Source organism: Schistosoma haematobium, chromosome 1 (genome assembly GCF_000699445.3).
Source record: "Schistosoma haematobium chromosome 1, whole genome shotgun sequence".
NCBI lineage: Eukaryota > Metazoa > Platyhelminthes > Trematoda > Strigeidida > Schistosomatidae > Schistosoma > Schistosoma haematobium.
The window spans coordinates 70,719,828-70,735,959 of NC_067196.1; the positions used below are offsets into that span (position 1 = coordinate 70,719,828).

Below are 16,132 nucleotides of genomic sequence, written 5' to 3' on the forward strand. Positions count from 1 at the left end.
ATCATGGTCAAAATTATTCTACTAAGTCTGTTACTCTTCGTGGTAGAATAGGCGGCCAACTAGGATTTTCCAACCGAACCTGTCCTGTCTTCTTCATTCCAGTTATTCCTAAGTGCTATTCATTCTTTTCATATCTGCTTCTTCGGCCTTCCTCTTTTCGTTTTTCCTTCATGGTTTCAAGTTAGAGCTTGCCTTGTGATGCAGTTTGTTGATTTCCGTAATGTATGTCCTATCCACTTCCAACGTCTTTTCCTAATTTTCTCATCAGCTTAAAGCTAGTTTGTTTGCTGATAGTATTTAACAAACGGACATTCAGTATCTTGCGTAGACAAATGTTTAAAAAATGCTTGTACCTAATTGGTTGTAGTAGTTCTTTACGTTTCAGCTCCATATAGTAGAACTGTCTTGACGTTCGTATTGAACATTCTGACTTTGATATTGGTTGACAGACAGTTGTTTTGAGTTCCTTGTGTTCTTCAATTGTAGGAATGCGACCCTCCCTTTGTCAATCCTTACTTTTGCGCCTGCATTGGATCCTCCTTGTTCCCCGACGATGCTGTTCAGGTACGTGAAAGATTCCACCTCTCCATCAAGTGTGATTGGGTTGGTGTTTTCTGTGTTGTATTTGAGGATCTTACTTTTTCCCTTATGTTTATTGAGATCAACTGATACAGATACTGCTGCTACACTGTTTGTTCTGACCTGCATTTGTTGGTGTGAATGGGTTAGAAGAGCTGGGTTATCTGCGAAGTTCAAACCTTTCGATTCCTCCCAAGCTGTTCACTGTATTCTGTGCTTATGTCGTGTATGCTACTTATCTCTGTCAACGTAAGTAGTATGTAACCAAAAGTTGAGAGGCTGACAGCAGAAGGCTAAGTAGATAGGATTCAAGTAAACAGAAAGCGAGATAGAAAGGAACTGGAACTGGAAGGATCAGACAGAATGTAAAAGACAGTTGGTGGAAGATTTGCAAATGAAGCATTTAATGTATGGTTTTCATATTTTATGAAGATATTTTGTAATTTTGTATTATATAATAAATTGTTTGTCCCCCACCTGAGTGTTCGTTCACTACGCTTATCCTGAGTTGTGGTCCTCATAATCCAGTCAACCACCAGAAGCGAAGTGATAAGAGTAAACAACCTTATCTGACACCGGCCTTCACTTAAAATGCGTCTGTCAGCTGTCCTCCATGCACGAATTTGCAATATAGTCCGTCACATGAATTACGGATGATGTTGACGGTCTTCTCAAGTACACCATAGTTTCGAAGAATGTTCCATAAGGCCATTCTATCCACACTGTCAAACTCTATCTCATAGTCGACATATAGTGACGATTTCCATCCAAATGATTGCTCAACAATTATGCGTGGTCTGTGCACGACTGATCCTTACGGAATCCGGCTTGTCGATCTCGAAGTTGAGCGTCTATTAAGTCCTTCGTCTGGTTCCGTCGCACTCTTCCGCTCTACTACTCTCGATCCTTCTGATGGCCATTCTGATGTCTTCGATCGTTCGTGGAGTGACATCTGTAGGAAAGTCTGTGTGAGTTGCTTCGATGTCTGATGGGTTCAGTGAAGCTGGTCTATTCAAGAGTCCTTCAAAGTTTTCTTCCGACCTGTTGTTTGTTCTTGAATCTCGAGGATTAGTTTGTCTTCTTTGTTCTTGACTGGTCTCTCTGGTTTAATATATTTCCCTGTCAGTTTCTTCGCTCTGGCTTGTTGTAATTTCCAGCTAGTTTCTTCGTTGTATCATGTATTTGTCTCGTAGTTCCTTCTCTTCATTGCTAGTTATTCCACATATTTCTGCTTATCTTCTCTAATACTTCTTTTCACTCTCTTGTTTGCTTTTGTGTATTTGGCATGTGTCTTGGCTTTCTCTGCTCCTGTTCGACTGTTGTTATTTGCTGCCTTCTCGTTCTTTTCTTTCCTGAACCCTCTCCAGGGTTTAGACTGAGACCCATTTCTTATGATGATGGTGCTTGCGGCCGAGCACGTCGTTCCAGTAGCTTCCATTTACGTGAGTAGATTTTATGAGGCTAGGATTTTGTTGCTGAGAGTTACCTTGAAGTCGTTGAATTTATCAGGATCTCGAAGTCTGCATTTAACCTTTGTGGTGCTGCTTCTACAGTTTTTCAGTGGTTCTTTATCATCAGTTTCATCTTGACAACAACTAGGTAGTGATCTAAAGTTATGTCAGCTCCTCTCATGGTTCTCACGTCTTCCACTGACCTTGTGATTTTTTTATTGATGCAAATATGATCTATCTGGTTCTCCGTGGTTTGGTCCTCTGAGACCCATGTAGCTTTGTGTATGCGTTTATGTGAGAATACTGTTCAGCCTATAACCGATTTGCTGAATGTACATAAATTTGAAAATCTTTCACCATTCACATTCCTTTCTTCTAGTCAGTCCATGTCGTCCCGTGATATCTTCATATTCGGTGTTGTCCATTCCGACGATGGGGTTCAGGTCTTCCATCATGATGGTCAGGTCGTTTCCTGGGCAAATCTCTACGACAGATTGCAGCCCCTCATTAAACTAATCTTTATCGTCGTCGTTGCTACCACTGGTGCGTGTATAACACCAGATAACATCTATTGCAATCCACTGCTTCTTTGTTTCAAAGAATGCTTTGATGATTCTGAGTCCATGAGATTTCCATTGTATAAGTGCTTTTCGTAATTCTTTAAACTTATACCAACATCTCTTATACATCATATTGTTCAAACGCTTCGTCTTATAAGAGTGACTCATTCGAGTAAGTCAATAAAGAGAATTTTGAACTAAATAAGCTTTTATCTTATCGTAAAGCAGAAAATTACCGATTTTGAAATATTCAGAGAAATCTCAAACTCCCAATGAGGACACGTGTTCAGTATTGCTTTGTATAGAACTTCAAAAGTTTTAATAGATTAATAAATTCCGAACAAGGTCAAGTAAGGTAGTGTCAATGAGGTTTAACTTAATGATTAGTCCTTTCACAGGTTGAAATCATGAGTCAGTTGAAGCTAGACCACCATTGAAAACCTGGAAGCACTGGACGGCCGTTTCGTCCTAGTGTGGGGCTCCTCAGCGGTGCGCATCCACCATCCCGCCCCCCGCGGGACTCGAACCCAGGACCTTCATTTCATTTTAACACATAGATATTGGTACAATGAGGCACCAAATACATACGCGCCACACAGATCTTATTCAATATGTGTGAGGGCTGTAATACTGCCCGGGTACCCAAACCGAAGCAGGTGGTTTTCTTAAGGGGCCACACCCCGAGCCTTCGACCTAAAGGTCTGATCCACAAGGCAGTGGAGCATCGTGAGGAGATGCAGTCCCATGGAAGCCGGTGACCAACAATTGGTTCATACGCCATTTGTTCCCGTAGGATACTGGAGCTCATGTTCACCATTGGTTTGGAATCCGGTTAAAGCGCCGGACATTCGCTTTTTGTCCTCTCAATTTCGTAAACAACACCCCCGCCACGAGAAGGCAGTGAGTAGGACTTACTGGCGTCGCGCGCGAGCACTTAACCATTAGACCACTGAGCCGGCATCCAACAGTGTTAATGTCTAACTTCAACCAATCCGCGAAGTTGCGCCACCGAACACCATTGTCTTCAGTGAGCTGATAACTCACAACAGACCTAGCTTCAACTGACTCATGATTTCAACCTGTGAAATTTACTAAAATCTCCACAAAACCCATTCTGATAATTAGTCCTTTATCAATAACAGGACAGTCTAAGTCCTACATCTAACAAGTTTCATGTAACTTTTGTTAACAGTGTCATAGTCCTTCAAAGTAATAATCGTCCCTAGTTAAGGAATCTATATGAAATAAGTAAACCTTCAAACGAAAAGGTTCATCGCTTTTTAGAACTAAACTAAAAGTGTTATGCACGTAGGCTATTAGTCCTGAAGGCATCTGATTATAAGAGGATGGAGATTTTAAAGACGCCAAATGATTTGATGTAAATGCTCTAGCAAAAGTTGAAGTATTTGGTCGGTCTACATCTTTTATCTGTCTTTCGTAGACTGTTAATCTTTGTATTCATATGCACTCCGCGAACTATTTATTATTACTTTGATTATTCACTTACCGGATGATAATAAGTACTGTAACCATTATTACACAGTCGTCATAAACCTTTGGTAAATTATATTTCTTAATAATTATATTCATCAAGGTACAGGCATCTATAAATAACTTCATATTTGTCAGCCAATTTATTTATTATCTGTATACAGTAGCTGATTGCATAACTTGCTTGCGTATGAAGTGATAAGTACCAGGGTCGAATCTCGGAATAAGTAATTCTATCTGACTAATGAATCCAGAATAGGGCGAAACTAGAGTCCCCAATTACACTGTATGTCCTAATCCGACTTTACTAAACCTTTAAATGTTTGAAATTCTTATTACATTGCTTTTGGATAACAGCAGCCATGTCCCAAAAGTTGTGACTGAATTATTAATTTTAATTTAAATACTATATAAAATAATAGTACGCCTTTCGGTCAGACAAACACTGATTATTTCTCTATAGAATTTGCGCAAATTTTAACTCAATGGTCTAGAGAAAAACGGAAGTAGGGAATCAAGTGAAATGTATTGATGCGGAATGAAGAGCTGGATTATAGTAAATTTACTAACAGAATTATTAGGGATTTAGCTTTCACTAGTTAAGTAAGTGAAAATGCTACATTTTATCTGTTCAACTATACAAAATGTGCGGCCGTTAATAGATGACTGACAACTTTATTCATTTCACGTCGGTTGGAGTACTTTTGTGGTTTCAATGACTCATTGGATAAGCTATGTACTGTTGCACTGGCTAGTATTTTATTACTTCAACAGGGACATAAAATTTTTAGAATTTTTAGAAGTGGTCTAGTGATAACCAAAAACTGATTGAAACAGATACCCATTCAAAACAGTTTAATAAAGTTTGCCAGTTCAAGACCCTTAGTGTATAGCAACAGAAGAGTAGAATACTATTAGAATCGGGTAAACATTGAGGCTAGCATGTAAATTAGTAAAAAACAAATGAATAAATAATTAGTTATTCAGCATGCAAAATAAATAGAGCCAATACAATTGTTCAGTTAGAACCAATTTTTAATTTATTTCATTTAAGTACAACGTGACTTGGGATCTTAAAGGATACAGAAGTTTCACTATAATGTTCTGCACGGAATGTACCAACTGTCATGGATATCATATGTCAGTTCCATTTCTTTATTCAGTCAAATATCAAGTTAGTGAAAAGGATTGATTAACATATGTTTCATCGCAGATCCATCACCTTACTAAATTACTTTTTTAACCTGAAAGTTTGACTCTTCAACACTGTTTTACTCTGAATCCTTCGAAAACGGATTCAAATTAAACAATCCTTGCTACAGATTTGTTTATGAATTTATTATTCTACAGTTAAATGGATCGATTTTGCATTGTGCGCTAGGGATTGTTTCATTTTATCATCAGTATGTCAGTCAGTCAGCTAGAATGTAGGAGCAGGTACCTATATACATCGCTACAAGTGGTCACACCTCATTAGCACAACAAGAAGAACATCGAATTCATAGACGTAGTTAATTCAATGGTAGTAATATATATAAGAAAGATTGTGTAAGGGTATTATACAGGAAGAGAGAATTAGATCATAGAAACAAAGGTATAAAGCAATTTTAATATCACAGTTTAAGGGAAGATAAATAGTGTATACACCTACACTAGTGTGATCGATTTTGAGCCATGTCACCCAGTGCCTCCAACCATTGGTTACGTTAGTCACGTGGATGCCAACAAAGTAGTCTGTATCTACATCACTACGTAGTAAAATACGTTTTTTGCTCTAACATAAATTTTATTTGTAATTATAAACAAATATTGCTAAATGTTGAATATATTTATAGATATGTATATATATCTACAGATGTTCAGCCATATTTTACAGACCAACTATGTTCTTTACAAAAGTACTTTAATTTCAACAGCTGTGAATTCACAATATGAATTTAATTATTTATTTTTTTGTCGTTGGAATAATTCTAAGATAACCAACTAACTAATCAGACAATGGTACAATTTACATTGTAAACGCTTATGTATAGAATTCATAATTTGTCCAGTAATTGAGTAATATCGTACAACTTCACAAAAGTGTTTATAGCAATATACATCGGTTTCTTTTATTGATTCTTATAACAGAGAGAGAGAGAGAAAGGGAGAGGGAGAGAGAAATAAACAACAGAGAGATCTTTTTGTGTTTACCATTATTTCTTCCATAGATAATAAATAAAATGAAATTCTAATGTCTATATAAAACTTCTCTTTCCATTATTGTTATGATAGAATTTCGATTTTCTTTTATTTCCATAGAAAAATATTCCTCAATCAATTAATTATCTACATATTGAATAATTTTGTTTGAAATAATCCACATTGAAATATACTGAGATTATTTTGCCAATTATATAATGAAATATAAACACTTTTAGAGCAATTAGTCCCTTTGATAAATTTCGATAATGTAATCAAAAGACGAAGATTATCAGAACTATGTTAGCACAATACATTTCGAACAATCTGATCATACATTATAAACTTGTTAAGAACATTTATATATAAAAATAAAAAGTCAACTAGACTGGAAATGGGGTAAGAGAGACAAGGATAATAGTAAGAGTAATAATAATAATGTGAACACAATTTGAAACCTAATCACTCTAGTTCACTTGATATTGTTTTACTTAAATCTTCCCATTGATGTTTTAGGACTGAAATTGATCAGTCTCATATTGGCATATGTGCATACTGTGCGTATGCCTCGATATTGCCTTGATTTACAAGCATTATAAGCAAAGATGGATAGTGGCTAGCAGTGGAATCCAGGACGCGCGTTTCGTCCTGTTTGGGACTCGTCAGCTGGATGTACCTGCATCTGAGTTGATGTTCACTCTGGGACTCGAACTCAGTACCGTTCGCTTCAAACGCCATCGCCTTATCCATTTAGCTACTGAGTCCTGATAGCCACTTGCTTGTGCAACGGGGTGAAGTCTAATTCACTTGATATTGTTTTACTTGAATCACTCTAGATAATAAGTCAGTATTACCAGGGTAGGTTTAAGGTGAGAACAAACTGTTTTTGTATACACAAAAGGGTTTTGAATTTTTGTATGGCTAAGGCTTCAATAGACCTTAGTAAACGCCCTTTTACACTTTTATGCAAAACCACAAAAAGCCGAGTTAAGATCAATCTTATGGCTTATTTCGATTATAGGTTCAACAACAGAGGATGATGGATGTTTATCCTCTACTCTTATTTGGTCACTTGATTCTATTTGTTTCTGCAACCATTTTGGTACATATTCACACACCCTAATTTTGAGATCACGATTGCTCTTCCTTATGTATGTGTGACCACGCACATATTTAAATTAGTAAACACAGTGGAATGTGACACTATCGTCTTCGTGTTTTGGATGAAGCGTGCACTTTGTTCTTTGTTTTATTTTTATATATAAATGTTCATAACAAGTATATATGTGATCAAGTTGTTCGAAACGTATTGTGCTAACAGATCACATAGTTCTGATAATCTTCGTCTTCTTATTACATTATCGAAATAAACACTTTTGTTATTAAATAGATTTTAATTAAGATATAGAGGAAACAATAGCTGAATATGTACTAGTTCAATTAAAGATTTCCCTTTATTTATTATACTATGTGAAATGTGAAAGTTGATAAGATATTAAGTTTATTATGAAGAATGATTGAGTTTTATCAATTCCATTCATGTGAAATGATCTGAAAGTTTTGTGTGATGAAATTCTCAAAATGATCAAAGTTAACATATGTGTACCTTTATTGCGATCGATTTCAGTGATACATATATTTGAAGGGAGTTTTGTGGAGATTGTAATAATTTCAATAGTTGAAATCATGAGTCAATTGAAGCTAGACCACCATGAAAAACTTGGAAGCATTGGGCTACCTTCTGATACTAATATATGTATTTCTCAGTGTTCAAACTATTCATGGTTTATATTCTTCTTGTTTACTTTTATATACTTGTATTTTTATTGATCTTTTATTGTGAAGTTTTTTCTTTGTATAATATAGTCCATTTGAACCGATAAAACTTTTGACTTATGTTTTTTTCAAAAATTTTTGTAGATAGTAATTATTTGGCACTGAAAACTACTATGACAACATTAAATTAATCATTAAGTTTATAAAATAACTATGAAACTAACCAGTTTTTTTTCTCCATTCAAATGTTTTAGAATTTTTGAAAGATATTTGTTGTGTAAATCTAGTCGATTAATTACAACAACAGCAACAAAAATATCACTATGCTTAGTAATATTGACCTTGGATATAATAAGTGCATCTAGTTACCAGTTACATTTAATTCTATACTATACAAAAATAGATAATAGTATATTTGATTATGTTATTTAATGAGGTGTTTTTAATAAATTTCACTAGTTTAAATCATGAGTCAATTGAAACTAGACCACCATGGAAAACCTGGAAGCACTGGACGGCCGTTTTGTCCTAGAATGGGACTCCTCAACAGTGCTCATCCACAATCCCACCCCCCGTGAAATTCGAACCCAGGACCTATCAGTCTCGCTCCAGGCGCTTAATCAGGCAGGCCACTGAGCCGGCATCCAACGATGTTAATGTCTAACTTCAACCAATCCACGAAGTTGCGCCACCGTTTTTAATAAAATGTCAATGAATCATAAGCTTTTGCAAATCATTTACATTCCTAAATTTTATATTAAATAACTTAGAAATAAATAGATGACAAGAATTAGACATTCTATACATGTCTAGAATATTGTAATAATCAATGAGTTTATCAATTGTATAACTATAATGTTAACTATAGTTCATTTAAGACCCCACGAGGCGGGGTCATGGATGCGCACTGCTGAGGAGTTCCACAATAGGATGAAATGGTCGTCCAGTGCCCCCAGGTTTTCCATGGTGGTCTAGCTTCAATAGAATCATGATCTCAATTGCTGAAACTATATTACTGGTTCATTTTAAATATATATTATCCTTACTTCGTTTTGTTATTGTTTTAATTTCTACATTCAGAAATAATTGAGATAGTTTGAACTCGTTAATTATTATATTATAGTAATGAATAATCTTTGACTATTCAATTTTGATTTGGCTCCACATAGTTCAATGTGTTCAACTTAACCATAGATCTTGTGTTCTTTTTTATTTAGGTTATGAAATATTGCTTTTATACTGTCAATAATTAAAAGAGATTATGGATGAAATTATGTTTATTTTGTAAAGTGACTATATATATGTCTTATGGATTTTTTTTAATTTTAAGGTAGTTTACCAGCAGAAAAAATTAAAAAAGCATAAAATATTTAAAATGTTCACCTTATAGTCAGTAGATAATAAACTTGACAGTATACTGGGTTCTAATCTTACTGTAAACATTAAAACTTGGATCCAGGTACATACAGATGACTAGTCTTAAACAGGACGAAATGGACGTCCTGGATTATACTGTCACTTGTAGATATCAGTACTTCTACTGCCACGACCACAGTTATAAAAAATCAAGGGTCAAAATCACCAAGAAATTATAATAGTCCATAAAATTATTTGCTGTTGGTTTGTACTATACAATAGATGCGGTTTCAAAGTAAGTAGGTAGAGATGTTAAGTGGTATAATAGAAAGTCAGCGGTTTTGGCTCAACTCTGTCCATTCTCTTCCTTTAAAACCTGACGAAAATTGTTTTCTTAATTCTTCATTGTTTCTTTTACTTCTGTATTTCTCATTATTTAATGTTTATTGTAGGTGAAACTAGGTTTTCTTATTTGATTTAGGTCCTATTATTTTCTTTTCTTACTTTTCTAATGTGATGTGTGGCAATTTGACCCAATACACATTTATTCCATGTCCTACATTGACTACGTTTGACTCGCAAACTTTTGGGCATCTTTCTTTTGAATGTTGTATTTATGATGCATTAAACGTAATGAGTAAATAACTACTCACAAATTAAAAATCATCACCGTTACACAAATGGCTATTTGTTTATCTGAACTCATTAGCTAGATGATGTTTGAACTGAATGGTAGTCGGTTAGTCAGCTGAATAATGTCAGAAAATAAAAACTAATAAATGCTGTTTCCACAAAAATGTCGATGTTATTTTCTCTTCAGGATATTATTGTCCCGTAAAATGCACTTCTGTGAATTTTTAAATGATGTTGGAAGATTTTTTAAATGCTAGTTTTCATATGTTCTCATTGTTGTGATCTAAACAATTTGATAAATCACTATTTATATAAACACTATTTTTCCCTTAGTTTTTTCTATGTATAAAAGTTTAATTAAACGTTATGGATTTCGTTTTTACTTATTTTAGTCTAAACTACATACGTTTTCGTTTTAACGTCGTTGTAGTGTCGGTCGTTACGTTAAGCCTATATAACTTATTCTAGCTCCTGGACAGGCCAGCTTATCCATTATTCTTGAGTCACGTTTCGACCTTGTTAATTATTTGATTGTCAACCTTGACTGTTTTTATATGAGCGTATTTGTATACACATCTTATTCTACCCATCAAATGTCTATAGCTTCTTTTTATGTGTCTATAAATATTGATTCACGCTTGATTAAATTGAGTTGGCTCACATGCCTTCTCCACCGTGCATCATTTCCTTTAGATTTGTTCCTTTGATTGTCTGCCTGGATCAATGATTGTACAAAATATACTATTCAAAATCCTTTCTCGTATTTTACTTATTTTAAATGTTATTCACTAACGCGAGTGAAGTTGATTATTATATATGAGGATTGGAGGTATGGATATCTCAATAGTAATCAACTGGAGTCAGATCATGGGCTACATCGTGTTTTAAATAATATTCTTCATTTACATAAAAGATAAACGTGTCATGTTTAACATAGAAAGCAAAAATCTGATAACTACTAAATTCACACAACGTTCACGTAGTATTCTAATATAATCTTGTAAGCATCATCTTACCTTAACTAAATTTGTCGTAAAAACTCTCTTGAACTTAATTCAAAGTAGTCTAACGTATTTTACCTGAACTCAATACCTAAAAAACCTTATTTATTAATAAGTGTAACAAAACAAATTAATTGATTTTCTAGAGAGAGTAACTTTCAATATGTAATTATTCTTAACGTTTATTCAATTAAGATATTCATTTTAATTTTAGGTAATGCTTTACTTAACTACGTACACATTGAACTAAAAAGTTATTATACAAGTAAATTACATCAGAATAACTGTCCTCTAGGAAAAGATTTATTCTTTTTACATTCATAAACTGACTGATAATGCAACAATCAGTATTGAATGTGATTATTAATTGATTAATATACATGAGAAGTAAAAACTATAGGTGCTATCATTAGTAGACTGCCTTTGATTAAGCGGAATAGTATTTGAATCTAGTTATTTCTTGGTAACATACTTTATCAAATTATCTTTTATTTGATGTATAACGTTTTTCGAAAAGAATGTTTCACGCTTTGTCATAATCTATAGATGGTATCATATTATGTGATATTTTTTTTATCATAATGTTAAACATCTTATGTTCTCCAACAGAATATTCTAATGATCGATTTCTTGATGTGTTAGTAATCAAAATCAATACTATAAATATTTTCATAATGTACATTTAGTTTCCACTTTTTCAGTTATTGAACATTTCAGTCGTTATTGATATATGGTTACTTTACGTTTATTATATGAGTTGAATATTTGAACTGGATTTTTAAGAAAACTAATAGTTTTTAAATGTAGAAATAAATCAAAAATCTTGTGGCGTAGTTAAATAACTAAGTAATTTTGTCTTATTACTAATATACATATATGCTTTTATCAGAAGGTGTTTTGTGTACAATATAGTGATTTCAATGGCTGAGATCATGAGTCGATTGAAACTAGACCACCCTGGGAAACCTGGAGGCACTGGACGACCGTTTCGTCCTGGTATGGGACTCCTCAGCAGTGCGCATCTACGATCCCGCCCCTCGCGAGATTCGAACCCTGGCGCGAGACTGATAGGTCCCGGGTTCGGATCCCGCGGGGGGGATCATGGATGCGCACTGCTGAGGAGTCCCATACTAGAACTCATGATTTCAACTAATGATATATATTTTTTTGATAAATTTTATTGTGGATTCGAGAGGTTCCTGCTATGATTTTATCTAAATAAGTAAATGTTTTATTTGACAATTGAAAGTTTAGTTTCTTCTAATAATAAGTCTGCTTACTGGAAGCAATCACATGAAGCGGTAAAGGTAATTTTATATGTTTGTGATGATTGATTAATGCTACAATCAGGAAATTTAGAACAAATGACTGGTAGGTATTATATCATACACGATAAATAAAAATCAACTGACTACTGACACATTTCGATAAATATGGTCCTTATTTATTTGGGTGGGTAAAAAACGACAAAATTTAAAATGAAACAAAAAAATTTCACATAAAATTAGATTTACATTAGACTACATAATTGACTAGGTATGATATGGTGTCGTGGTATGAAAGAAAGCTGCAAGGGACTGGCCTGTGTTGGTCCTTCACGACTCCCTGGCTGGGGTCCGAGAGATGGTGAAACACAGTGGCTAGAGACGTTATCAGATATGACTCAGAATAGAAGCCAGTGGCGATCCTGCTGTAATCTTCTTTTACTTTCTTCATAAAAAGTGGTTGCTTCTTCCTTAACTGAAAGATCTCTTCTGATTGTACGTTTCTGTTTCCCCCATTATTATTATTATTATTACACTACCTTACATTAATCTGTTCGTTATTGTTCTTTTTTAAACGCTCCTTACCTTTTCATTTTTTTCCTTCTTCTCTTCAAATTCTCATTGTTTTGTGTGGCGCATATATATTTGGTACCAATATCTATGTGTCCAAATAAATAAATAAAAAGGTATAAACAGTAACATAAAATAACTGTTATCCTACTGATTAAGTTTCTTATTCAAAAGTAAGGAGTTATTATTAAACATCAGGAAGATGAAATTAGATCTGAAAATATAGTTTAGTACCCATATTCTATACATAAAAAGGAAGAAAAAGTTTGTCTGTTTTTCTTGTACAGATAGACACTGTATAACTATATGTGTATACACATGCACAGTGCATTGCAAATTCCATGCTAAAAATCTTTTTTTTTTGTAGTTTCTTCTTTTTTTTCTCTCATATTTTTCTACCGATTTGTAAAGATGTCTGTTTTGTTACTATTATAGGTATCTACGAAAACTAAACGTGTATTCATCGGTGGAGTTGCAACACAAACAACAAATGAAGAATTAAGTGAATACTTTAGTCAATTTGGCAAGGTAAGCAATTTGAGGCTATGTTCGATTTCTGTTCCAATGATTTAATAATAACATAGAATGAAATAAGACATAAACTCTTTCGGAAATAGTGAAGAGAGTTAAATATTTAATTAAATGTTTTATTTTTTTTAGACAAATTCTAGGTGATTTTATGTATTTTTGAGAGTGTGAATCTCAGCAATTAAAGCATTTTACCTTTCCTATTGCATGAATGCAACCACGGTAGATTTATCAACGTTTAAGCTATCTTTTTTTCAAACACAAATTAAGTACACCGTTCTAATAATTCTATTTATTGACATTTTAACCCATTCAATCTTTGGTATTCTTGAAAATTGGTATAAATATGATACTTGTCGAATTCGATAACTCTTTATCAATAATGATAAAGCGTTTCCATTCACGGTCATTTAATCGGTCATCCAGTTATCCATCTGATAACTAAGATGATAACATAGATTTTTCGCTTCACCTGAAAGAAATTATTTATGACAAATTTCATCATATACTATTAACAGATTACTTAACCTTAGCCAAAAATAATTAATAAACTATGAAAAAAGAACTGGCTAGTCAATTTCAGAAAATTAATATCTAACCAATAAATTATTACACACGTCACATAATAGGCGTTATCATAAATACCCCGTATTATAACTTTAGCGGTTAGATACATGCAAAAGGCTATTTTATATATATATATCAACGAATTGGTTAAATGACAAATTACTATCTGCATCCCAAAGTTATTTTTACTTACCGGTTTTGTTATTACAATCAAACGACTTATTGAACAGAGAGACTATTAGCTTTCAAATAAAACTCAGCGAAATGTCAACCATACTATTATATTATCAGAAGGGAGTTTTTTAGATATTATGGTAATTTACAGTTGGGTTGATGAGTCATTTGAAGCAAGACCATCATTGGAAACCTGGACTGGTTGAAGTTAGACATTAACATCGTCGGATGCCGTCTCAGTGGTCTAGAGGTTAGGCGTTCGCGAGCGAGACTGAAGGCCCTGGGTTCGGATCTCGCGAGTGGGATCGTGGATGTGCACTGCCGAGTAATCCCAAGATAGAACGAAACGGCCGTCCAGTACTCCCAGGTTTTCAATTGTGGTTTAACATCATTAGGTTCATGATCTTAATCAAAAATTATTAATTATTAAACCAGAAAATACTTTGAGAAATGATAGATCAACTTATCTTTCATGTTGTTTTGTTGAATAGCATAGTATTTTCTTGAAATTGGAAAGCAAAATTACGATACATTCATATTTATGTTGACTATCAAAGAATATAATATGTTAACAAAGTTAAATTTAGAATCAGTTTCCCATTTTCAAATAATTTATCGATGCTTATGTCAATTTTCTAATTGAATGTGTTGTTTAATAGGAATGATAATCAAAAGATTATCTCAATATAAATTAGTTTGCTGAGTATTTAAAAAGATAAAGGTTTTTAAATAATTATCGATTACAAGTGATTAATGGCTGATTTTCTTCAAATCACAAGGGTTTTTCTTAAGCTTCTCCCGTATCAATATTTTCATTACAGAGCATACAGTATTTCTATTTTGATACATGAACATCAATTCTTTTGTGCTTTGTCCTTATTCTTTTAAAAGATTAACAAAACAGAAAAGTTTACTAATCACTAAAGTGCTTCTGCTGAATGGCAAATTACAGCGCGTATGTAATAAATAAATAAAACGTAGGAAGCATGACGTCATTATGTGAAAAGTTAGGAAATGTGTCGTGAAGGGAATCAAGTGAATCATGGATTATGGATTAGGCACCGTAAATAATGTTTATTCCATTGACAAGAAGAAACTGACTGAGTGACAAGGAAGGAATTCTACTTTTCTGACTTCCATCATTACGCTAAATTAACAGTGTCACTAAACACACGTAATGTACACGTATTATCTCATAAATCTCTTCCAAGCATAGCTTTAATCCAGTTTCTTCAATACGTGATGTTTAATTTAGAGTAGTTGACGCATACTAGAAGTTAAATCATAATGTTATGGAAAATCTATTATTAGTGTATTTAGAAGATTTGTTGTGTATGACAAACAACTCACTGCTTACTATTCTAATAGAGGAGAAATTTTTTTAAGAAGAAACATGTACCAGAATAAGAATATAAATCACTTAGGCAGACACAGTTTCCTGGTTGGGATACATATTGTAATTGTAACCAGCTATTCATAACTTTGGTTAATTTTTGTCAAAGTTTTTAACATCAGCATAACTATGTTTACTATTTATCCTGCTCTTTGTTTTAAACATAGGTTACAAGAAAATACAATATGAATAACTGATCTCTTGATCAACTTCCTGAACTGTTATTAATGTACGACGACATATTGATCTCTCTGCTTCATTCTCCTTCGCTCTCTCTCTCTCTCTCTCTCTCTATATATATATATATATATATATATATATGTATATATATATATATGTATATATATATATATATATATATAGTTTTCCTGTTATTTAGAATAGCATAATCGTAAAATCCTTAGTCGCTGTTATTTGGGCTTATATTAATGTTTTAACATAACTGTCGCATAAGTGTACATAAGTATGTTGATCTCATATGTCTTCGTTTCATAGTAATTCACAACTTGACAGAAATAAATTATGCATTTTCATTCAGTCAACTTACATTTATTGAAATTGTACAGAAAAGATATCTCTAGTGTAATTTAAGTGCTATTGATAATGT

The 16,132-nt window shown here is 33.5% G+C and overlaps 1 protein-coding gene across 2 annotated transcripts in view; it reads left to right on the forward strand.

The window, feature by feature from the left end:
• The window catches only part of MSI2_1 (RNA-binding protein Musashi 2), a 68,799-nt gene that overhangs the window by 35,233 nt on the left and 17,434 nt on the right, over positions 1 to 16,132 (forward strand). Inside the window, exons 6-7 of one of the 2 annotated variants that reach the window (XM_051209572.1) lie at positions 487 to 564; positions 13,299 to 14,749. In XM_051209572.1, the coding sequence (XP_051075030.1) occupies positions 487 to 564; positions 13,299 to 13,436 (216 nt within the window). In that variant the 3' untranslated portion in view covers positions 13,437 to 14,749. Of the gene's footprint in view, positions 1 to 486; positions 565 to 13,298; positions 14,750 to 16,132 lie in introns of those variants that run through there. The other variant, XM_051209573.1, reaches the window with a different exon arrangement.